The sequence below is a fragment of the Mustela putorius genome, unplaced genomic scaffold (assembly GCF_011764305.1).
Source record: "Mustela putorius furo isolate JIRA1106 unplaced genomic scaffold, ASM1176430v1.1 tig00000580_pilon_pilon_pilon, whole genome shotgun sequence".
Taxonomy (NCBI): Eukaryota; Metazoa; Chordata; class Mammalia; order Carnivora; family Mustelidae; genus Mustela; species Mustela putorius.
This window is the reverse complement of record NW_025421423.1, coordinates 3,517,547-3,543,785: the sequence shown is the minus strand read 5'-3', so window position 1 is coordinate 3,543,785 and position 26,239 is coordinate 3,517,547. Positions and strand designations below refer to the sequence as shown.

General features: G+C 42.5%; 1 protein-coding gene across 1 annotated transcript; it reads right to left on the bottom strand.

Moving 5' to 3' along the window:
* Positions 1–169: 169 nt before the first annotated feature.
* ANP32B (acidic nuclear phosphoprotein 32 family member B) lies at positions 170–26,239 on the bottom strand. The gene is made up of 7 exons (XM_004747669.3): positions 25,840–26,239; positions 15,742–15,891; positions 11,749–11,871; positions 6,204–6,393; positions 3,938–4,062; positions 1,656–1,725; positions 170–623 (listed from the first exon to the last, which is right to left on the bottom strand). Exons 1-7 carry the CDS (start codon positions 25,891–25,893, stop codon positions 556–558), a joined length of 780 nt encoding a protein of 259 aa, XP_004747726.1. The 5' UTR covers positions 25,894–26,239; the 3' UTR covers positions 170–555.

Genomic DNA, 26,239 nt, shown 5'->3' with positions numbered 1-26,239 from the left:
GAGCTTACAATTAGTCTAATTTAAAAATGTAAGCATACAACTAGACTTTACCAAAGAGGAACGTGTTTATTTCACTTAAATTCTTAAAAATACTTTTTTGGCAGTTGACACATAAAATGTCCTAATGTAAAAAAATTTCATTGAAAAGAAAAGCATGAAAAAACAGACCCAAAATGTTAAGATTTTATTTACAAAGCTTCTTTGTTGTACAGAAAGTAAAAATGCTGTTACAGTCTTGGTGCAACTGGTAGCCACAGACGGCTGGCTCACCAATCACAGCTCCCCGCGCTACAGCAAGTCTGACATGAAAACCTAACAACGCTTACAATTTTGTTGGGGTGAAGACCCCAAGCTTGATGGTGAATTTCCAAGAGGGGCTAAATGAAGAAGGTGGAATGTCACAGGAACTATTCTTTGGCTCTTTGGGTGGGTGGGTGTCCTGGGGTTTGTATCACAGCTACCTTTTTTTTTTTTTTTTTTTTAAACAGCTACCAAATCCATATGAGCAGTCCAACCAATACTGAACAGTTCTTTCTTTGCAAGTTTTTTGGGGTCTTAATCATCTTCTCCTTCATCGTCTGTTTCTCTCTTCCTCTTTTCACCTTTCCCACTTTCTTCCTCTTCTGCACAATAACAAAAATTCACTTTGAGACAATCGGAAAAGTATTTGCCTATGTTATTGTAACAATGTATTTGCCTATGTTATTGTAACAATGAACTTTTGACAGTTGGGAGATTTAAAACCTGTAAGCTTGAACGGACTGGTAGGTTGCTGATTTTAAGGGTATTAACGAAAAAGCGCAACTAGCAACTACTGAATTAAGAAGGGCAACATGCCCAGCAACATCAAATGACAGCGAAGTTAACCCAGTTTTCTCCATTTTAATGTGCTGTCTTTAAGTTGACTCACATTGTAGCAACCGAGTGTTTAACTCAAAAGGTATTTCTTAGAATCCTCAAGTATCTGGTATTCATTCTTGAGGATCTAAGAATACCTACACATCATCCTGTTTTTTTCCAACCAGTAAAAATTCAAGGCTGTATCAACGAAATTACCTAAACACGCATGCTGTTCCGAAAAGCTCCCTAAGGGCGGTACTGAGCCCTACCTACCGTTGCACTCAGGGTTAAGTTTAGTCCAGTGGCTGGCACAGACAGCAGATGCTGAGAAAGCACAAACCAATGGAAAGCAGAGCAAACAATCTGGTACTCTGAAACTCACACAGGTGTGAGAATCTGTATTTCCAACAATTAACAAATAAATAGCTGTTTCATTGGTTTTGGTTGTGGTAAGGAAAAGAAGTAATAGTAATAAAGTTGGAAAGATGCTATATTTATATTTTGCAAAAGTTATGATCCAGTTATTAAAACTAGTGAAAGACTTCCCAAACCAGCAGTGTCAGGTGTGGCAGTAATCCCAGCACTGGGGTGGGTAGGACACACTCCAGGCACCAGCCAAGGGCAGCCTCCTGTCTGCGCACACCCACTACCGCCTGAGCCCAGGCGCCCCGACAGCGCTGTACAAGCACCTGTGAAGGCTACCCAGGCCAAGGGAGTCTTATTTTGTTCTCTCTTTAGTTTCAAATTCAAAATTAATGGCCATTTCCCCGTGAATTTTTAACTGAGGAGGACCTACGTGCACGCGTAACACCCACCTTCATCTTCATCTTCATCCTCGTCGTCTTCATCTTCATCAACTTCTCCATCATGTCCAAATTCTTCTTCCTAAAGACGAGTAAATAGCGAATGCTATTGGATTAATCTGCAAACTTATAAGTACAGAAAGATAATTTGCCAATAAATGTAATAATTCATCAAGGAGAAAACCTTTTAATATTATCTTTATCTACTTGAATGTCCTGAAATCTGTTCATTTTTCTGAATAAGCTTAAACTAAAATTTTCTTTATAAACTGCTTTTTAGGATCTTAACTTTTTACTTTGTTGCCTTTTTCAAATATAATTCCATCTGTCCTCCCCACTGCATAAGAAAGCAAAATGGAACTAAGAGAATTTGTGGTGTCAGACTTGCTGCTTTCTTTTTCTATATTCTTTTCTTTAACTTTCTTTAATCTGACTTCTGGTGTAATACTGAGCTTCCTGTCCTTCTAAAGTCACCTATTCTTTTTTTTTTTTTAATTTTTTAGATTTTATTTATTTATTTGACAGACAGAGATCACAAGTAGGCAGAGAGGCAGGCAGAGAGAGAGGGGGGAATGCAGGCTTCCTGCTGAGCAGAGAGCCCGATGTGGGGCTCGATCCCAGGACCCTGGGATCATGACCTGAGCCGAAGGCAGAGGCTTTACCCCACTGAGCCACCCAGGGGCCCCCTAAAGTCACTTATTCTTACAGGGGTCTTACATCTTTTCTTCATTACTTTCCTATTTATTGACTCTAATTTCATACATAAATAAACAAGCATATATACACATATGAACACACACACACGCCCACATAAATTATGTATAGATATACATACACACCATATACGTAGATATAAATAAATATATATAGAGAAAAAGAACTGTCTGTGATCCAAGCATTGGTTCATTTTCCTGGATTTCCATTCTACAGGTCTGACAAATAGTGTATCATCATATTTAGTGGATCCACTTTTTCCTAATCTGCACAGCATTGCTAAATCTCTGCTAAGGAAACCCAGCAATCCACTTTTTCCTACAAGTATTCCTATGGCTGTTTTGATTCTACATTCCTTTCTATATTCATTCCCCTGAAGAGCTAATTCAGTCTTAAGGTTTCAAATATTAGCTGAAAGACCTTGTATTTTGAGAATTTGCTTTATTTTCATTTGTATTAAAAGTATAACCCCCTTTTCATTTATATTAGAAGGATTTACCCTAGTTATATAAAATAGAAAAACAAACTGCTTTTTAGGGGCACCTGTGTGGCTCAGTCATTAAGCATCTGCCTTCAGCTCTAGTCATGATCCCAGGGTCCTGGGATCAAGCCAAGCCCCACATCCGGCTCCCTGCTGGAAGCCTGCTTCTCCCTCTCCCACTCCCCTTGCTGTGTTCACTCTCACTGTGTCTCTCCCTGCCAAATAAATAAAATCTTTAAAAAATAAAAATAATAAATAAAACTGCTTCTCAGAAGCATTTAATTTGCCAGATGTGTTTAATTAGTATACAATTTATAATGAATAATTCAAAAAATGATTTTAGAACCCTGAATTTCAGAAGAGAATTTTTATATGCTCATCCCCATAAAAAGCTTCTTTTAGGAATTTAATTTCATTAAATACCTATGAGATTACACAAATTGCTCAGCCTTTCTTTTTTTTGTACTACAAAGCAACGTGCATTCTGATGACATCCCATTCTCTCTGTTTTCATAACTTCCTTGAGGTCTATCAAAGTCAAGTCACTCATTTCTCCTGTCCTTCTGTGGCATTCAGCTCCTCAGAGGTGTTCTATCACTGGGTGTCCCATAAACTAGACAACTTTCAAGACAGGACCTTTCAAGACAGGAACACATTCTTGCTTAACTTTGCATCCCCACCTCTTTAAAACAACAGGCATTACATGTATTTACTGAATTAAGCTGAACATACAAGAACAAGTTCAGACTTGGTAAACATATCCTTCCCTTCAACACAACCAAGGGATGGACATACTATCAGCTCACAACACTTCGTTTTCTCACCCTATGGAAAGGACATTCATTACTTCCTAAGTTAAAGGGTCAAAACTTATCCCACACAGCCAAGCACTGTGTCTAATTTGCATTCTGTAAGCATTCTGCTTAGTATTTACTAAAAAGGGGAGGAAAAGAATTCTATCAATCATGTCATTATTGGTCTATTTACAAGTTTACTACTTTCATCAGAAGCCCATTTTCTTTCTTTTCTTAACAACAGCAGCAAAAAAGACCTCATTTTTAGCTACAAATAGGAAACAGCAGCAAACAGTTATACCAACCTCCCCACTGACTTCATCTTCATCTTCTTCTCCTTCTACATCTTCGTCTTCATCTTCATCCTCTTCATCATCAAACTCTTCCTCCTCACCATCCTCATCCTCCTCATCTTCTTCATCTTCTCCTTCTGAAACAGTCCAAAGGAGTTCATTAAATCCCCTCGATGGCCCACCAGGCACGCATACTAAGGTGCTAGGGCACTTTAGGTCGGTCTATGAGACAAACACTGGGCTACACCAGTGTCTGGGAAATCCACGTACCACACTTGCCCCCTTTCTCCCAGGGAGCTGTGACCTTTATCCATCAGAGCTCCTTTATCCATCAGTCCCCTTACATCTGGAGGCCAGGAGTCCTGATGGACTAGCTGTATACTACAACAGCTACTGATGAAAGGACAGAATTCCTATGATCTGCTTCAAAATAAGGGAGAGGGAAGTAGTTTGGGATGTAAACGTATAACATAAGATCAGCCATGAACCAGTAATTGTTGAAGCTCAGTGATGGGAACGTGAAAGTTAGTTTTACTGTTATTTCTATCTTTGTCTATGTCTAGAATTCTCCACAGCAAAAAGTTATCACACACCTTCACCAAATAATTAACACTGAGCTCCTTCTCTGCAGTAAGGGTACCACCACAAAACCAGAGGCAGATGAGGAACCTGAGAAACGCTCATAAGCCTATAATGGGAGGGTCAGCGTGGGTGGGGAACAAGAGGCAGGCTGAGAGGCACCTGCAACCTGTGTCTCTACTCCAGCTGGTGCAGGCCTGGAGGCTAGCAGTTCTTACCGCTCCTGGTTCTAGAGCCTGCTGCGCTGGCCAGCTTCCTAGTCTCTGCAGGCTCTTCCCTTTCTTCTCCGCTTGGCTAACACGATTCAAACCTTTGGGTCTCAGTTAAACATCACTTCCTCAGACAAACTCGCCAGACCTCCTAATCCTGGCTCATACGCTCTCACACGAGCACCTGATACTCCTCCATTATCACATGCTTTACTCACTTGGGATTACTTAAGGTTTCTCAGCAGACTGTAAAGACCAAGGCCAGGAACCATGTCTCCTTTCTACTTTCGAAACTATATTCCACAGTCCCTGGCACATAAAAGCTCAAACTTGTTGCTTGACTGATACTCGCTCTCAGGAGCTGCTCTCCACCGTCCAAGGAACTTCCTTACAGGCTCTTGCACATGTGGCCACTCGACTTGTTTAAGGTGAACTTAGATGACAAGGGGCATGACGAGGGTTTTCATGACTACCTGAGAACCTTCAGTGAAGGGAGTAAGTGATGTGAACATATTAACAAAGTGAGAAGTCCTATTCTGTGTCCGCTTTACCATCCTACATCCGCTCCTTGTTTGCCTTGTCTCCAATCTGCGGTCAATCTGCAAAGATGCTACCAGAATATTACACCATTAATTGCACCCAAGCTGCCTGATGTTTTTCTCCTTTATTTTTCTTGACCATTTGTTTTATGTATTTTTCTCTTTAAAGAGAAGATATTTAAAATAATGCTTCAAATACAGTAATACCACAAATTGCAGCAACATTAGGAATTCTAGGACAGTAACTTTTCTTCATGCTGACTTATGTGAAAACTGATCATTCTGCTTCCTCTAAGCCACTGGAGGTGAGAAACTATTTACCCTGAGTGGCTCAGAGTCAGTGAGTCACAGTGCAAGGAGAGCACAAGACCATCAGGAAAGCGATTTTATTTACATTTGGATACAACGGACACATACCTACTATCTGTGAAGTGGTAGGCCTTGTGAATAAAGAGGACAAAAACCGTTTCTACCCAAGATCATCACAAGAGTAGCAGAGAGTGACAGGTTATGAAAGAGGTAAGCAAGGAAGAGCTTTAGCATGCACAAGGAACCTAACCTAGCTCATGAGCATCAAGAAATGCAGTCTGGAAGTGCTGACAAAGCTGAGTTTATAAGGGTAAGTCAGACAGTAACCCAGAAAAGAAACGAACAAGGCAGGGAAGACAGGAGATGATGGTCCTTTCAGTAAACTGTAAACCACAAATACTTCAATGTGTTAGAGCTCCAAATTTGAGGCTAACAAATCATTTTTATTTTGAATCATTTGAAGGCTTCAATGTCCCAAGAACTTATTAAAATTAATTAGAGGTCCTAGTTCCAAATTTAATGGAAATAAATTCCCTATACACATGGAAAGTAATTATTGTTCTCAATACCAAGAACATTCAACCGCTAATCACGACCTTTGGCGGGCAGAAATTAGGTTCACTGGATGTTACCCCCACCTACCTTCATCCTCCTCTTCTTCATCCACACCATCCACCTCAGCATCTGAGTCAGGGGCTTCCCGATCCTCTCGATCATAGCCATCCAGATAGGTCAGCTGGGGCAGGAGCTTGAAGACACTCTCTCGGTAGTCATTCAGATTAGTAACCTCACAGTTAAACAGATCCAGGCTTTTCAGATATTCCAACTTTTTCTGAAGAAAAGGATTAAGAAACAAAATTTCTAAACCAAAGGAATATAAGCAACAAAACCCATCTCCCGAAGAGGTAAGATTCTAGGCTCTGTATTCATTTAGCTGCTACTGACTCAGCTTTATACACAGGAAAACATCTCAAGTCCTTCACAACCTTTATAATGCGCCACTAGATTTTAGATTCTACAATCTACCTTCTCTACCTTCTCAGAGAACTGTCTTTTTCTGGCAGCATTAGTAATTTTAAGAAAAACAAATTTGAAAAACTATTCATTAAAACCGGATCTTTTCACAGTATGAGACAAATCAGAGTTTTAATAAATTTGGTTCAAAACTAAGTTTTAACATTCAAGTAATCAGATGGCCAAAATAACTTGTTGGATATCAAGTCCAGTCTTCAATGCTCTGGGGTGGCAGGATGGGGGAAAACAAATTCATTCAATTAATCAATGCATCAGTTTTGAAGTACTTGTAATTTCTATTCAGAGACACAGATGTGAAACACAAGAGAATAGCATATAATAAAGCAAATGATAACAATTATTGGTAATGGTTATTCTCCAGAAAGAGACGAGTCAGTACAGGCTGGGGAAAGGGAAGGGGCACTCAAGAGTTGAAACTTCTGAAGGAGAGAACAATGCTCTTTTTTTAATTTGGGGGGAAAGGATCAACACCATTACCAGACCTTCCTGATATAAATTTCTTCTGATTTTACCATACCCTGAAATTTTGTTGCAATACCTCATTTGTTTAGAACTTTGGTTTAATCTATCTAATGTACAAAACACAAAATAGTTGGTATCTGAAAGCTTGGGTCGAGGAAAGTTTTCTGAGTAGCCAAAGTAGATAAGAAAATGTCCATGTATTTTACTCAGGGACTCATTTGCTATTACAACTGTGTAACAATATTTCAATCCCAGCTTTTGCAAATTGTGACTAAAGGTGAAGGGAGACTCTGGGAGGGCAGAGGGAGTATATTACAGGCAAACAGAAGAGAACAGCAGGAAGTAACAGCAGACCCTCTTAGGAAGGAGAAGAGGGCCAAGTGTTTAAAAAGCAAACACAAAACATCAAGTAGTATGTAGCCTAGTGCCCTCTAGAATAGGGCCAATAAGCACAGAGGGCACAGGACATGTACCTTCATAAATGTCACTTTTAAGTGTTCTGAATCAGGAGAAAAAGCTTGGTATTCTCTGAGAAAGTAGTACTATAACAAAACAAAAACAAAACTAAGAGGATCTCTGCATGAAGTAAGCTGCAAAAAAAAAAAAAAAAAAAAAAAAACCCACTGTTCAAAGGCTTTGATGCTTTATTGGGAAAACTTATTCAACATTCACAAGCCCCAGGAAGAAATGCAGATGGAAAAAAACCTTGTCTTCAGGACTTGAGGTATCTTAGTGATCTGGGAGTTAGAAAATAATCTAAAATCTTTACCCTAAAGCAGGGCTTGGCAAAAGATGACCGGCTCATCCTGGCCCACTGCCTGTTTCTGTAAAATAAGTTTTATTCTAACACAGCCACTTCATTTGTTTATGTACTATGTACAGCTTTTTTCGTATTAGAATAACAGCAAAGCTGAGTAGCTGCGACAGACCCTATGGCCTACAAAGCCTGAAACATCTATCTGGCCCTGTAGAGGAAGGGCTGCTGACCCCTGCACTTACAGGATCTTCATCTTCCTGGTCAAAGAGGTTCCCACACTTGTTTTATTTTCACTGAGCAGCCCTTGGGAACTGAGAGCCAGGCAGGGACACAGAGCAGGGTTACGGCAACAGGCAAATGCACTCCTCCAAACACCAATGTACAGTGATCCGAGATTTTGTGGATCAAATAATGTGCTTATGTAAGTCAGTCCCCTGAGGTCTTAAGAAAGCGGTCCCCAGCCCTTCTAATCATAGGGAGAGCTGCTTTTATGTTGTGACCTCCAGAAGCCCAGGTAGGGCTTCCTGCCAAAGAGGGGAAAAAATGTTGAAATACCACCCCAGACAACTAGCTAACACACTGGGAACTCTTTTCTCTTCACAAAAAGGTTGTCTCTGTACAGCTAAGATACGACCACAAGTAAATTTAGGCAGCTTTTCAAAGTCTAAAAATTCTTCACTCAAGGGAATGAGCCATTTGCTTTTCAAAATTATTCCCTAGGAATGGATGCACAAAAATGCATACAACCCCTGATCTTTCACACTCTATGGTGCCTCAAGCCCCTTCTCTAGTTCCACCTCTTGTCACAGTACACAGGGCCTCCACCTATTTCTGAAACTCCAATGAATCTGTGAAATTTTTGGCTACTTCTTAAGAACCCATTATGAATAACTCAAACATGCCAAACAGTATGCTAGAAAACAAAGTGAAAGTAAATAAACAACAACAAAATTCCAAGTAACTGTAGTACTCTAGAACTGTTTAAAGTAATATAATTGTGCTTTAAGGCCCCAAATATACTACCCACAGATTTAGTCAGGAACCCAATGAAATGTGTAAATAGTGCTTTAAAAAAAAAAACAAAACAAAAAAACAAAAAACAAACAAACAAAAACGCTCAAAAATCAGAATGCTACCACACCAGAAATGTGGCCTAAAACTAATAGGCTAGCCATAATAAACATTAAACATTTTATTAACAATAATTTTGCTTGCCTTCTTAGAATTTAGAAGGGCTTTGGGGGATGGTTTGGATGGCCCAGGTCTCTTAAAAAAGGTGTCCAAGGAAGTTTGAATTGATGCCTTCTTTGTCTCTCGATTAATGTCCCTGTAGCAAGCAGAGGCATTCACAATCATTGCAATGACTGTAAGAACTGGGCTCAAAGTAGACGGTGTTCAAAATGTACGTGGTTAATGAGGATGAGAATGGTGTTGTTCCCACTGAAGAATACTTTCAGAAGACAAAACGGACCCAACATTCCCCCCTTCATCTTCTCCTGCAGTTTTATTTTATTCCAAGATATAACTTTAGGAGACCTACCTAGCACCCCCAGGCACCTGAAGAGCAAGTTTAGGAGAATGGTGGGAGGTCAAGCTTTTCCAGATGGCCCTGGCTGTGCAGCACTGTGGCTCTGTCACTGGCTAGCCTGGTGTGTGACTCTGGACAAGGGATTCGGACTCTCCCAAGCCTCAGCTTCCTCATGCATAAAAAAGAGGGCCGTGTTATTTCTTATTCTCTTTGCAGAAATGTGAGGATTACTAACGAAATCACATACATGAAGCATCTACTGCAGTGCATGGTACATAGCAGATCCTCTAAAAATGGTAAATACAATTATTTACCACTCTTCATTGTCCTAGGGGACCTAGATGTTCACAGCCGCTCATACATCACTGACCAGGTCAGGAACGCCCAAGAAAACAACTCCCACAAAATGTTTGCTTCTGCTCTGCCTCTGTGTGCTAGACCATGGACAAAAACTTCTGGTCATCAAAGAGGACTCGGGTTGGCAGAAGAATTGGCCAACAGCCAATGACCCACCATGGGAGGCACTGCGTGGCACTCTGTTCTAGAAAAAAGGGGTTCTTAGATTGACAGTAACCCTGAATCAATAGGCCTATCATAGACACATACACAATGAAGGAAGGTTCAGGAGAGACTCCAGCACTTAATTTAGTGCTCCTCTTGGAATTCTCAGTTTAATGTTAATTTGGGTATGGAATAAATATGAAGGCAAAAAGAACAGGTCCCAAGGGCAGTGGAAAGAATGCCAGAGTTGAATTTAAACCTCTACTTTGCCATTTATCATGTCACCACTGAGTAATTATTTAAGCTCTCTGAAGTTGGTTCCCTCATCTCTAAAAGGGGGACAGTCGTTCTCTTTTCTCTGGGTCACAGGAGGACACAATGGGCCAATGTTAATGTCCTTTAATACAGCAAAACTCACTAATGTTTGCTGAAACACTGGAAATGGGGATTGGGTTAGAGGAAAAGAACAGACTAGTAAAAAGGAAGGAGCCCAAGTATCTGGGTGTACCTACAACGGAACAAAGGGGCAAATTCACAAAGCAAAGGTGAGAAACAGGCTCCCAGCATTTGAGAAACAGGAGCTAACCATGGTGCACTGAATGAAACATAAAAATAAAGGGACTCAATAAAAGGTGATTTAACCTATGTTAGTGCAGAGCCTTAATTATTGATTAGGAGAAAAAAGATGCTATAATTCTGGCAGGAAATCCTCTCTGTTAAATGAAGTCACAATCCTCTCTGTTAAATGAAAAATCGACAGAGCATTCTGTACAAGTTAGGTGAAACTCAAATATTTTAATGTGCTGTGACATCAGAATTGATAGTGATAAGATGTCTTATCCTCTTGGGTTTTGCTCTTCTGGATCCTGAGACAGCTCCTACCTGCTTGCAAAACCCTCTCCCAATTAATGTTTGCTAGATAAGTCAAATGGGAAGACTGACTTAATGTATGAAACACATGTAAAACAAGTTGGGAGTTCCATTAGCCTTATTAAAATGGAATTCAGGCTCAATGACAAATTTACAGAATGCAATATTTAGACAAATCAGTCACTTAACAATCTTGAATTCATAGCACTTTCCCAGTGGCAGCCACACAGAACAGCCTGGGAGGCTGCCCCACACCTTACATTAACCTCTCCCTGCCCTCTTTTCTGCCCTACAACTTCCATGTGGCCTGGACCCCATTAGCACAGCTTCCCAACTTACAAAGCAAAGTTAAGCACATTACCGTATTTTATTCTCAGAACTCCTAAGTATAAAGTAAGGCAGAGCTTATTATCCTCCCTGCTTCCTAAGTGAGGAAACTGAGGCCCAGAGAGAAGAAGCAATTTGCCCAAGGTCACACAGTAAGCCTGTAACCCAATTAGCACTTAACATTTTACAGCTTATCCCAGTATGAAAACCGAGGATTCGGGGGTTCCCATGCAAAACTTAAGGCGACAGTGATCCAGCGGGGCACAAGATCAATTAGAAAACCTAAAACTAACTGGAGCTGTCCTTGGACTGTTCCATCTACAATTCAGATATGCCATCCAGTATGAACAGCTTTTTCTGTAAAAGTATAAAAGTATAGACTAGCCCGGCCAATGTGAGGAAAAAAAATTTTAAGATAAATGTTTAAGTCTATGGTCAATATAGGAAAGTTAAAAAGGACAAAAAAAAGGAAAAAAAAAAATTCCCCTTGGAAGGAAACCACCACAGTATCAGGCAGGGAGAGCAAAGCCACAGGAACACATAACCAGAGATACCCTGATCTTTAAAACTTCTACAGAAAGTGTTGTAATAAAAACCACCACCTTCTTGATGAATTATTATCATTTCCAAGCATTTCCCGCACTATAAATAAATATGAAAATGAAAATGACCAGTAAGTCCTGGTTTCCAAGTCCTCACTTACTTACCAAAGGTTCCAAGGTGCTGATATCTTTCAGTTTATTTCCACTTAAGTTTAGATGTGTAAGATTTGGAAGTTTTTCTGCTAACATGTCCAGACCTCCAAAGATTCTATTGTCACTGAGCTCAAGCTGCAAGAGAATATACCACACACATACAGATACACAGAGAAACACCTATCATTAAGGTGTCATAAGTAGCTAATACAATTCTTAAATACTTATCAAGATCAAATAATCTCTGCTCCTGTTAGGGCATGTTTATTCATTTTGTTTGATTAAAACCAGATTATGTAGTTTACAGATCCCAAGAACATTTGAGGAAAGGAGGAGAAACAGAATGGATAAGAGCTGCATTTTCCTAACCAGCTGCTAATTAGTTTGCTCAAGATCTGGCCCTGACATCGGTGAATCCATTTTCTAACCTAAAAAGTGGGTCAAGACAAATTAGAATTCTTTGAGAAGTTGCAACAGTCTATACCTGCCAGGAAGGGTAAATGGTCTGTGCATTCTAAGCAGCTTATTCCATGTGCCAAACAAAGCTCACTATGCCCCACTTGAAAGCTGATCTGGTCCTATATAGTTCTGACACACTGGAAGGTTCTCTACCTGGAAGCCACCAGACAGTGTTGTTCCGAAGACTACAGGAGTGGCACAGGTCCCAAAGCAAGCCCTTAAAGAAGCACCAAGACCTCAGGAAAGTGAGTGGGCCAACAGCTTCAGGGCTGCTGAAACCAACTCCCCAGAGGCCACTTCTTGCATAAACCCAGCACTAGCCTTTATGAGAACCTACTCTAATTTCTTAGTGGCAGGTCAAGCAGCACAGCAAGTCGTGTGCCAATGAAGGAATGAGCCTTCACTGAGCAATCAGAACCCGAAGTGAAAGAAATTAGAGCCAGAAGTAGTAAGACAGTCGAGGGCATATAATTCAAACTCTTCATTTTGCAGATGAGAAAACTCGGACCACAGAACTGGTTTCAATTCTCTAGTTTAGGTGCCAACAACAGCAGCCAACCACATCTAACTCTTACACAGTACCTACGTGTACTTAGGTACAGAGCCAGGCACTGTTTGAAACACTAGAAATATGAGCTTATCTACCTACCTTTTTTTTTTTTTTTTTTTTTTTTAAGGATTTCACAGACAGAGATCACAAGTAGGCAGAGCTGAGGGGGGAGGCAGGCTCCCTGCTGAGTAGAGAGCCTGATGCGGGACTCGATCCCAGGACACTGGCATCATGACCTGAACCAAGGGCAGAGGCTTTAACCCACTGAGCCACCCAGGTGCCCCAAGCTTATCTGCTCTTATGATAACCCTATAGGGTAGGAAGAATTATTATCTGGATTTAAAAATGAAGAAAATGAACTATAATTCTGTGACTTGCCCTAGATCACACTACAGTTCCAGGGGTGACCAAAGACCTAAAGCCAGGCAGGCTAGCTTCTGAAGAATTCGTCCTTCTCACTATGCTATGTACTCAGAATAGCATGTAAACTTCATGTAATTTAGTCTTTGGCATGCAATGAAATGAACTACATGATACAGAAGAGAGGAACTTTTAAAAACTTAAATACTTGTTGAAAGAATGAATTTAAAAAACAACTCAAGTCCTCGACTTAGGTGTTACTAAATATTTCAGAAAAGGAAACACAACACTTCTAAACATTTTTTCCCTTCCCATGGGATATTCCAAATTATCTAGTCATGCTCTAGATTTGTAAATACAAATCTATGGGCATCTGGGTGACTCAGTTGGTTTTAGCGTCTGCCTTTTGCTCAGGTAATCTCAGGGTCCTAGGATAGAGCCTCTAGTGGGGCCCCTGCTCAAGGAGGGAATCTGCTTCTCGCTCTCCCTCTGCCCTCTCCCCCATGCTCTCTCACTCTTCTCTAAAATAAAAAATCCTTAAAAAAAAAAAAAAATAAGTCTTATCAACAGACTCAAGTGTTTACTGAGATTCCAGTAAATCAAAACAAAAACAGACTACTTTCTTTGGTTGGTTAGAATGTCACACATATGTAATATTCCTATCCTTTCAACATGAATTAGCTTAAGGAATAGAGACAGCAAGGCAATCTGCCAACACATTTAGTGGCATGTTTATTTTGAAATGAAATCAATGTGTAAATTTAGTAAACCTGGGATATTTACACACTAAAATATCTTTCAGAACCAGTTTCTTTTTAAAAAACAATCTGTGCTCCAGGGTAGGAAGAAAAGGAAGTTTGTTATCTGTTGTGAGAACCTCTTGTCGGCCTTTATGTTTGATATGTAGATCTCTCCACTCCTCCCTAACTCTGCAAGTAAGTGATTAACAAGGCTTCAGAAGGATTTGATAAAGCCTCTTTATAGATAGTCACTGGTTCACTTCTCTTCTGAGTCTGACAGAGTACACACACACCACAGTAAAGAGGAAAATGTATTAGGATGCTAGGAAAACAGAACTCGAAATACACACTAGGATCACACGAGCAACAAGTCTATGCAGATACATGCTTAGAAAGCCATCATTTGTTTAATGGGTTAATCAGAGCTCCCAGTGTCACCAATAACTCATGTAAATACAAAAGGATTACACCTGAACCTCTAAAATAGATGCTTAGACGAAAGGAACAATATACAAATTTAAATATAACAGGATTATTCTTTCTGATAGGAAGCTAAGTTACCTGAATGTCTAAGCATTTATTACCTAAGGCAATAAATTTAAAAAGTTTCCGGGTTGGTTTTCTTTTTTAAATATTTACTAGATTGAGAGAGACAGAGAGAGCGTGAGCACAAGCAGGGGGAACAGCAGGCAGAGAAAGAAGTAGACTTTCTGCTGAGCAGGAAGCCCGATGTGGGACTCGATCCCAAGACCCTGGGATCATGACCTGAGCCGAAGGCAGACTGGTAACCGACTGAGCCACCCAGGTGTTGCGGGGTTTTGGTTTTTAATTAATGTACTTTACCCATAACAATCTCCTCTCAGGACTCAAAGCAAGCTACTGAACAGCCTACCTGCATTTTGCCCAAATCTCATTACAGATTTCTCTGTGTACCTTTGGATAAAAGTTCTGCTTAAATTCCCTAATAAAGTGAATACCAAACAGTGGAAAAGCCTGCAATACTTACACATACTTTTCATTATGTAATAGAGAAAGTACTGGTTTAAGGAAATAGGAGATATGGGTTGTTTTGGCTCAAGTGCTAACCTCTTTTGTAGGTGGCTTTAGGCAAATACCTTTCTGAGTCTATTGCTAATGCCTATAAAGCGAGGGACTAGGCTAGAATCAAGCGAAGTTTCTTCCAGTTTTGACTTTCTGGAGCCCCGAGACCGTTACATGTGCAAAGACATGAGAAAATATTTTTCTAGAGGGCTTTTTTTTTTTAATTGGTGGCATGACTGATTTACAATTAGACCAATGAAGTACTAACAACGAGCCATAGGCTAGGATGAGAAATACTGTAGCTTTGTTACAATGAATTCTTGCAGTCACAAGACATTTTAAGCTTTCTGGTCATTAAGAATTACACAATAGGTTTGAATGATCAGACTACACATCTGAAAAGTTTTTACTGAAACTCACCCTTAATCAACAAACATAAAACATGAAGAGTGAGAGGCACCTTTGGTTCTTAAACCAGAGCATACTAAGAAAAAACCACAGCTAACATTTTAACATAGAGCAATTAACCAGTAATAGCTTATTCACAAAATAATTATTTTTCATAACTACTACTTATTGAGCATCCAACACGTCTTATTCCTAAACATCACAGCAGTTCTGTGAGGCTGGGTGGTATCACCAGTTTATAGGTGAGGGAAACTGAGCCTTAGAGAGATTAAGTACCCCGCAGAAGATCATCAGGGAACTGGTGGAGCTAGAATTCAATCCCAGATATGTCCAGGTCCAAAGGCCACGTGCTTTCTGCTAAACTAACTGCTTCCTTACAGGTAAAATCATACATGTTTCCCTTTCTCAAGATGTTCTCTCTTTTACTGCTAAAGACAAAGTACTTACCTTTTTCAATTTAGGTAGTTTGGGGAGATTTGAAACTGAAATCAAGCCTACATTTATTAAACTGAGGAACTCTAAGTTCACAAATTCAGCTGTTAAGCCCTCAATTTTCCCATCATTTGATTTGCAATTATCCAGGACAAGTTCCCGAACCTGTGGATGACAAAGGGGAAAGAAGGGAAAAAAAAAAAAGCTTTCAGAAACACATAAAACAAAGAACGAAGCAAAACCTACAACCATAAACACCCAGCAAAAACATCCACATACAGGGGCGGCCTTAGACCTAGATCACAGTTATAAATAAATGAAAAATGATTAAGCACTTAGTAACAATATACTAATAGATAGCAGGAATGGAATGTTACACCACAGTATAAATAAAGATTTAAACTCTTTACTTTCCACAGACAGAACTGCAGTTCTTAAAATATAAGTGAAGAAACTATATCTTCCTTATTCCTTTTCCCAGGTCTGTTCCCCAAGAGGGGACTTTAACTATGAAAGCAGAGAAGACACCGCCCCACCCCTACCCTAACCCCACCAGCTGAGTCTCCCTCAAGGCCCAGGGGACTGACACAAGAAAAAGAGGAAAACTTTATTTTTCCTATCAAATCCCTAACCAGTTTTGGCAAGAGGTTTCTGCACTACACATTTTCACTTTTGGTTTTATTAATCTTTACTAAGATTTTCTTGATAATATAGAAGGGGTCAAGATGCAAGAGGACTTAATTCAAAACAAAGATCAATTTGGGTTACATGTGAGAAAGCTATTTCTACAGAAGAAAACTGTTAAGACATTAAATTAGGTTCCTTTTTCAGGCCACAAAATCTTCTTTGTGGGTCCTGTAATTCAGAATTCCAATCCATCCAAGTGTACCGTATCTGAAGATTTTATTTATTTGTATTCATTTTTTAAAATTTTATTTATTTATTTGACAGACAGAACACAAGTAGGCAGAGAGGCAGGCGGAAGGAGAGGGAGAAACAGGCTCTCCTCTGAGCAGGGATCCTGAGGCAGGGTTCAATCCCAGGACCCTGGGATCATGACCTGAGCCGAAGGCAGCCGCTTAACCAACTGAGCCAGCCAGGCGCCCCGTTATATATATTTATTACTTTAAAGTGAGCTCTACACACAGGATGGGGCTTGAAGTCCTGACCCCAAGATCAGGAGTTGAGTGCTCTACCGACTGAGCCAGCCAGGTGCCCCACAATTCTAAATACTGATTAATTAATAAAAGTCTACTGTGTATCTATCAGGCCAATCCCTACTTCCACTCTTGCTCTGTGGTGGACACTGAAACTTGCAACTTTTTAACACATTTTAGTCAATTTACACTGATGCAAATTAGACTTAACAGCCAAAGGCTTGTGGTGAATCTACCATTTTAAATAGCATTAATCAAGCATGCATGTGGAAGGGAGATGCTCACAGTTCTACAATGAGAATATGAGCTAATAATGTCTTCATCCTCCCATACAAAATCCAAAGGATACTACTCTAGTAATTGCTATCATTTACGAAGCACTTACTCTTTTTTTTTTTTGCACCACTACACCTTCCCGTCTCCCCCCATTTACAGAGAAGGACACAGATTTAGAGTCTGTGATACCCACAACACCACAACTTCTCACTTGCTTCTTTACTACTTCTCACTACCCTGTTTACTTCCTCCTCCTAAGCCCTGGTTACAGTGAGGACACATGCAGGCCAGTTACACCTTTTACTTCTTTCCTTCCTTCATTCCACACTTCTTTACACACCTCTGCCATTTTCTCCTTTTCTGGGGAAAAATCACATCTGAAAACTTAAAGTGTCAAGTGAGGTGGGATGGGCTATAGGAAGAGATGACCGAGGTCATATCCTGGCTCTTCCATTTAGGACCTGTGTGACCTCAGAAAAGTCACTTAGCCTCTCTGCGCCTCAGTTCCTCATCTGTGAAGGAAGAAAATAGTATTCATGGCATGGAGCTGCAGAGGAGTAGCACCTGGAACACACTAAATGCTAAAAAAGTAACCTCTGGGGAAAGGGATGAGGGGAACGACAGGGACCTCTGCTTTTATTCATATCTGTACTGGGCTTTTTATAAGCATGTATTTCTTTTGTATAAAAAAAAAAAGGAAAACCAACAAACCATAAAAATAAAGTCAACTATAATTGCTAGATGCTCACACATCTAGAACAGCAATACTACTAAAAGTCCTCATTTGGTTTGGGGGATTTTCTATGACTGTATCTCACAGAGAATCCAAAATATTACACAGAATGACACTAATTTGCCAAAGCCAAGTGAAGAGGGACTAGAGTTAGCCATATTGCCTCCCAGCTCACTGGGTGAAATCACCTCTTGGCTATTTCTTTCAACTGATAAAATTCCACTGTAACTAGGGTCATCAAAAACTACCATAAAGATTCAAATGTAAGCTAAAACAGGTCTGCTGAACCAACAGAATAGGAATCAAGAGGAGGAAACTGGGAGGGGGAAAAAAAAGATGTTAAATGATTCAGATCTGCGGGTTCAGTTGCTGGGTGTGGAAAATGATGGAGGGGAAGCTGAAGTCTGGCTTAGAGAAATGGGAGCCATGTAGCTAGATGCAAATAAGTAGGGAGCAGATTGGGAGGGGCAGATGTAATGAATATCATGAAGGATACTGAGTTTAAGGTTCCCTTTGGATGTGTGGGTACAAGTTTCCCCAGACAACAGGACATGTGGTTTGGGGTGCAGAGAAGGGTTGTCAGTTCTGTTTTTGGAGTCATCAGGGTAGAAGTAAGAGTGAAAGGGTGGAATCCCTAGGAAGAGGACAAAGGACAGATTGCAAAAAAGATGAGAAGAATCAGGAATGGTACCAATGGTGGAGTACTGGTTTCAAACACCTGTAAAGGCTTCTGAAACAAGGCACAAGAAGTTACTGAGGAAAGGACTGAAAAAATTAGAAAACTTCAATGCTCATCAAAAAGGGACTCCTTTCCAGGATACACGGTGGGATGCAATGTGAAGAATGGATTCACTTTTATATACAGAAAATCTCTCAAGAAGAGAAAGGGAGACCTTCCTTTATAACCTTATTTAGCGGGCAACTGGGTGGCTCAGACAGTTGAGCATCTGCCTTTGGCTCAGACTGCTGATCTCAGTGTCCTGGGATCAAGCCCTGTGTCAGGCTTCCTGCTCAGCAGGGAGTCTGCTTCTCCCTCTGTCCCCCCAACTCATGAGCTCTCTCTCTCAAATAAATAAAATCTTAAAAAAAAAAAAAAATCTTATTTAGCATTTCAATGATGATAATATGAATCTATTAGGATAATAAAGACTTAAAAAGTCACCACTAGATTTCAAGCTTCATTATGGGCAGGGTCTTGTCTGTTTCAGTCACCACTATACCCTAGGTATGAGAAAGAGCTTTCACAACTGTTAGATGATGAAAACTAGTCACAGGCTTATCAGAGTACTGATAGAGGTTTGTGTCAGGACTGTAGGGGGTTGAGCAGATGCAGCAATAGAAAACCTGGATATAAAAGAGAAACTCTTCCTGATCATGAGCATTATGTATCAATGCAAGAAATATCTGTCACTGTTAATATTTTGGTATTAACTTACTCTTTGTGTATTTCAAATACAGGTGAGATAAAAGTCTGTTACTAAGCATACTTTTAACAACACTGAATATTTTTAATGGCTAAAGAAATTAGAGTATATAGGATATACCACAAATTACAATCCTCTTGTATATTTCTAAGTTTCCCATTTATAAATAATGGCATGATACCTTTTTACATAAAACTTCTGTAATCAGGATTCTTTCCTCACAATCTATTGCTAGGTGAAAGAATAGAGACATCTGAGTCTGTTATTGAGTTCCAAGTTCTTTTTATATAAAATGGCAACCAACCCCTATTATTTTTTGTGACCTTTCTTGATATACGGAAATTTTAGATATTTGCGTTGTCTTTTTCTCAAGGATATCGTTTTTACCTTAAGAAAAAAAAAAAAAAAAAAAAAAAAACAAAGAAACGTGGACAAAAAACAGACCAGCCAAAAAACTACAAAACATCACTTTAAAAAAGTTGATGTGCAACTACAATAAAAACTGCGTATTAAAAATGAGATAGATCATTCTACTCTTGTTGGAAGGTAGGGCGCTCCTCCTATGGAAAAAGCCAGGATGGATACAGGTGTAGGTGAGTTTATAAGTGGGAGAGCAAGAAGTTCAGGGAATGCACACCTGAGACTTTTAAATTTTCTCCACAAGTAGGGCACCTGAGTAGCTCAGTTGTTAAATTTTCTCCACAAGTAGAAGGTAACAGAATTTACTGGGCTGAGTCAGGCAGAGGATTGTACGGCTCAGCAGAGAAGGCATACCCCTTGACTTTTCCAGGAAGGCTGAAGTAGTAGTAAAGAAACCTGACAACCCTGGACGGGAGGCACAGTAAGAGGACAAGCCCCTGGGAAAAATGCACAAAGTGGGAATTACTGAAGAAAGCAGAGACCACAGGGTTCCACTTGGGGCTCTGCCTGAGGACAAGAAGTCTGGAAAGCCAACTGTCAGCAGCTGCCTTCTAGCTCATCTGAAGTTCTACAGAGGAGCATGGTGAAATGTGTCTGCTCTCAGGCACTGCATCAGCAGCATTTGAGGAAGTCTTCCCCCTGCCCTGTTCCTTGCTATGGAGGGACCCTGACTTGCTTGCAAGCCCGGCAGAACTGTGGGAAAGGGGACAGTGAGCAGGGAGTTGGGGATAGATAACCCCATGGCCTCCCAATACAGACCCAGAATAAATGAGGGATTCTAATCAAGAAAAAATGGCCCTAGTTTCTCCTCCTGTTCCAAATGCTCTCCGAGCTACTATCTAAGGAGGTAAGGCTGGGCAGGCATTTGTACATTTGGGTGTACAACTCAGGGAGCTATTTGATCCAAGATAAAGTTAGCTGGCTTTCTGTTTGAAGACCAATAAACTTTAGAGACCAAATTTACTCTTCATCCTTCAATTTCCAATTAAATTAGATCTTTCTAAAAATATAAATTCAAGATAAATACTTAAAAACTATAAATAATCCATATTATTTCCTATTTAACTCTTGTTTTTGTTTTCTGTGACTATCAGAAAAACCATTATTTTCTACTACTTTTTAACCGAAAAATCTGAAATATACTATAGTCAAGTTATGGGGATTGGTGCTAGCAGAGAAAAAAAATCAAGCAATTTTCCTTTCATCCTCTCCAACCTGCTCTCTTTCCACTCCTCTGGCTATTGATATCAATTTTACCTAACTGGTTTGGAACTGGTTGGGTGATCTTCCCCAATTAGAACGGTTATAACTGTTACAAGGAGGGGGGAGGTAAAGGTATGGAGGAATTATAGATCATTTTGAGTGATCAATTCCTTTAATTAGAAAGTTAATACATGGTTATTGCAGTAAGTGAAATAATCTGAAAATGTAGAAAAAGTAACTCCTGGCATCCTTGCCAACTTTCATTCTTCTGAGTTAACCAATGTTCCAAACCTTCTACTTTACCATTATTTTAAAATGATGTTTTCAGACACTTACATGATTTCCCTGATATGAGGAATTTGGGAAACAAGACAGAGGATCATAGGGGAAGGGAGGGAAAAATGAAACAAGATGAAACCAGAGAGGGAGACAAACCATACTGAAGTTGCTAGAGGGGAGGGGGTGGGAGGGATGGGGCAGCTGGGTCATGGGCACTGGGGAGGGTATGTGCTACGGTTGAGTGCTGTGAATTAAGACTGATGAATTACAGATCTGTATCCCTGAAACAAATAATACATTATATGTTAATAAAAAATAAAAATAAAAAATTTTTAAATGTTTTCAAAATGACAGAATATATATTAATGGTTCTCAATTGTATTTAGGTGACAGGACTGTCAGCATGAAAGAAGGAAACACCCATATCCTATTGGTTGTATAGGTAAAGAAAGGAACCATTCTGAACAACAATTTGACAGAAGACAGATTCACATTGCAAGAGGTTCCTTTCAGTACTACTTAAAATGGCAAAAAAACTTCTAACTACCCCCATAAATTATGATCTACGCAGACATTAACAATGAAACTGCAAAATAATAGTAACACACAGAGATAGAGAAGTTTACTATATTTATATATATACATTAAAAGAATGTAAATTTGGAAAATATTAAATATTTGGTAGACTATATACCCAAATGTCTAGATGGTAGAAATCTCACACCCCCCCATCCTATTTTATTTTTATCTACATCTACTATTTTTTTCTTCAATTTAGATATAATACTTTAAAAATGGGGGGGGGGAGGCAAGCAAGTTGCTATGTAACCAATTAGAATATCCCACTGTGCTGAAAATTACATTAAGAAACTTAAGACAGAAAAAGTTGGGTAAAAAATGTAAAAGTGTAAAGTAGGAGAAACAGAAGTGTCTGTCTCCTAAGGTTACTCTTATTTATAAGAGGAGTGCCTCGTCTTTGCACACAGCCCACCTAAGTCCCACGGAGGCATCCAGTGAACCACAGGAATTGCCTGCCTTTCTAACTTTGAATGGAAAACTCCCAACAGCTAACATCAAGGCTGGTGTCCCTGGACGCAGAGTTAATAAAGTGCTCATAACAGAGGGCCACGTTTCATGCAAGGGAAGGATGAGAGCCTCACATAAAGAACAGGTGTTCTTTCCATTCTGGAATATAACTAAATAGTGTTTCACTAGCCCCATCAGTGTTTTAGTTCACATCTGAAAATACCATCAATTTCCGTGGTGTATATGGTATTACTAGCACTGCACAATTTCTTCTCAGTGAAGTAACTGACGATACAAATATTTTGTATAAAATATTTCTTATCCTTGCCTATATTTTGAAATGATGATCTTCATTCTTTATGTAGATTTTTAAATGCCATCTGCGGCACTTTCCCACTATGAGAACACACCTGATAAGAAGAGCTGTTTTGGTCGTAGGAAAAAACCTGAATTACATATTTCTTCACAAGTCCCCTCTTAAATGTGCGTACTTGTATTTATAAGGAGTAAGACCATAGTAATTGGTGAACTGAACCTACTACCTTGGTCTCACACACTGTGGCCAACACAAGAAGGTAAGGGTTACCAGAGTCATCTTCAAACCTCAAAATAAAAATCAAAAAGTCACATACACAATAAAAGCCTATCTGGCCTTAAGAAAAAAAAAATTACAAAAATCATGTGTGATCAAACCTCTACCCTCCTCAAACACTCAGTTCTCATTTGACGGCATTAAGTTCAACCACGGAATGCATATATGCGTTTAAAAGTCTCCTGTCCGTATTTTAACTGTACATCCAATGATAGTTCTTTTCTTTCCCCCCAAATGACAAGAGTCTGCAGGATCCCAGAGGCCAAGCCTACTCTAACAGCTGGCCCCACAACAAACATAAGGAGCCATGTGACTGAGTTTGATTTTAAAGAAGTCCTCTTCCAACTTTTCATTTGCCTCAATGATGATTCTTTCGTGCAAAGCGCTATTTAACTCTTTTAGAATTTCCTTCAAAATCTAGAGCATTCTTTCCCCTGAAAAAGCCTTCAATTTAAGATCAAAGCTTTCCTGTCTTAAGAGCCGAACTCTTGCTGAGTCTCCTCCTCAGGGTTCCCAGGGGAGCCTTCATGTGTCCCCCAACCTTAGCAGGCTTCCAGAAGGGCTCCCAAAGCCCCTAAACTGCAGCAGTGCAATTTAGATACCTCCGGGTTCTGAGGCTCCAAGATGGAAGGCACTGCTGTCTAGTTCACCCTGCTTTTCCAGGCCCCGCCATACTGCCGGTACTCAAATATTTAATAAACCAGTAGTGGACTGCTGTAGCCTAGTGCTATCCAATAACAGTAGCCACTAGTCACCTGCTGCTTTTGAGCACCTAAAATGTGAATAGTGCTACTGACAAACTGACTTTTAATTTAACGTTAATGAAACAATCACATGACTAACCTGTCTTTGGCAAGAGTATATAAGGCCTAAGTTGATTACTTGAAAAGTTTACACCTGCTCCTACTTAAGTACTTCTAAAAAGTAATACACTGGTTACTGCATATGTGAAAAAAACTCCATATAGTGGGAACTTCAGCCCAGTTGTGTCTCCCAGAAAGCATAAAAATTCTCTTATCAAACTTTTAGTTCTCGCACAAAGAGTTGAAATCCTAGTTTTAAAGCCCTTTGAAGATCCACGTGCACACTTTTGGAAATTTTGGCTAAATTTACTCCACATTCTACTAACTTGCAGCTCGCAGCAATAATGCAAGGGTCTGAAATTAACAACTTAAAATGAGAACAGAACTCTTTTAAGTCTTAGGGTGCGAAAAGGCTTAACCGTTCAATACACTAGCACGTGGCCGACACAAAATGTCTGACTGTGGACGGAGGGGACGGCCGTGGTCGAACCCCAACCAGAAAACCCAGGGGACCAACTGGCAACGCCCACCCCTCAGGTCCTCCAAGGACGCGCGGGGAGGCTCGCCGCGTACCCCATTTGTGGGGACACACCAAGCGAACGCTGGTTGACAAATTTCCACAAGTTGGCAACTTGTTACCACAGCTGCCTGACTGCACGAAGCGCGCCCATCGCTCGACTGGGACAGGGTGGGAGAACTTCCCCCTAGGCTTCCCCACCGCCACGGAACGCCACTCACCCTAGCCCCGGGTCTGGCGGAGGCGCGGCCGCCCCGCGCGGGCACCGGGGAACATGGCCCCGCGCCCTGCCGCCGGGAGGGCAGGGGTGGAGAATAAAGAGGCGATTCTCAAAGGCCCGCCCGCAGCTCACGCAGCCGCCGCGGCGAGTGCCGGCCTCCCTGGAGCACGTGCGGGGGCAGAGGCCGCGGAGACCCAGCGGCCCGCGAGCCCAGCCGAGGCCCGCCCGCACCCCCGGCGCCTGGCCCGGGCGGAGGCGGCCGCCTGGCGTTGCCCTTTTAAGAAGGGGGGAGGGGGGACGGCAGCGCGCCCCACAGGAGTCGAGCCGGAGGAGTCAGTGGCGGCCGCAGCGCGCAGCTCCCGCCAGTGCGAGCAGAGCCCCGGCGAGGCGGACGGAAAAGCCACCGGCTGAGCCCGGCAACGGCGGCCAGAACACACAGGCCGGCTTACGCGGCGGAGGGAGACAGGCGCCCGCCAACATGGCGCTCTGTCGGACCGTGGCGCGCCCCGGCTGGCGCGAGGAGCCACAGCCCGCCCACACCGAGGGGCCAGACTCCGGGCAGGGGCCCCGGGCTCCGCCACCACGGCACAGAGAAAAGGCGAAAACGCCGCCGCCGCCGCCAAAACGGCTGGCCTGGGCCGACCGGGACGCGCCCTAGGAGACCGGGAATGGGGAAGGCCCAGAGGACGAAAGGGGAGGGAGAGAAACAGGGGAGAAAGTTTTATTTTTAGGCTTGAAAAATGGCGGGAACCGCGTCCTTTTTTCAAACTTGGCCTCGGGAGGGACGGCGGTTGCGCCACCTCCGCCGTCCGGCTCGCCCCTCCCCCGCTCCGCGCGCGCCAGGCCGCGCCCGCCCAAGCCCCCGAGCCCGCGAGGGGGCTCCTAGTCCCCCTCAGAGGCCGACAGCCCCCTCCTCACCCGACGGCCCCCCACCCTCGGCCCGGCCGGTTCCAACCGCGAGGCCCGAGCGGAGGAGTCCCCGCCCCGCCCGAGCCCCTTCCGCGACCGGCCCGGGGGCGCGCGGAGCCCCGGCGGGCCCAGCCCCGGCTGGCCGCGCGGCTCCTCGGCAGGCCCGGCCTCCGCCCGGCCGCGCATCCCGAGAGGCTGCAAACATGGCTCCCAGCGTTACACAACCCCCTCCTCCCTCCCTCGCCGCCGGCCACACGCACACGCGCTTCTCCGGGAAAGGACCCCGGCGGGCGAGGACCTCAAAGTTTCCTTTCCCCCACCCCACCGCCTTCCCCAGACGGCCGCGGGGACCCGCGGGCGCCAAAGAGTTAATCCCCGCGCGCTCGCTCCCCCCCTCCACGCCCGCCCGCCTGCCCGCCTTCCCCGTCCGAGCCCGCGAGCTGCGCCCTTCTCCGAGCCGGAGCCGGCGAACCCGCGGCCCGGGCCCCGCAGGTGGCCACCATTACATGCAAGTCATCGGGGGGGAGAGGGCGCCCAACGGAGGTTCTGCTTACAGCTGCCGGGGTCCGGTTCCTCAGCTCCAGGTGGATCCTCCTCTTCATGTCCATGTTTCCCTCTTCCCCCCCTCTTCAAACTTAACTTTCCGCGGCGGGGGCGGAGGGGGGAGAGGCGTCCCGGCCTGCGCAGCGAGGGCCGTCGGAAGGGGTCTGCTGGCGGTAGAGCCCGGCGGCGCGGTCCCAGGCGGTGGGCGGCGTGCGGGCTGGCGAACGGAGCCCCCGGAGCCAAGTTACTCACGGGAGCGGAGAGAAACCATGGAGGGAAAAGGGGGCTGGAGCGCAGCGCAGGTCTCACTACCGCCGCCCCCGGCCGCGGCCCCGCACTGCGCTTAAACCGGCGACGCGGCGCGGGCGGCTGCTCGGCTCCACTCGGCCCCGCGCGGCGCTGCTCGGCTCG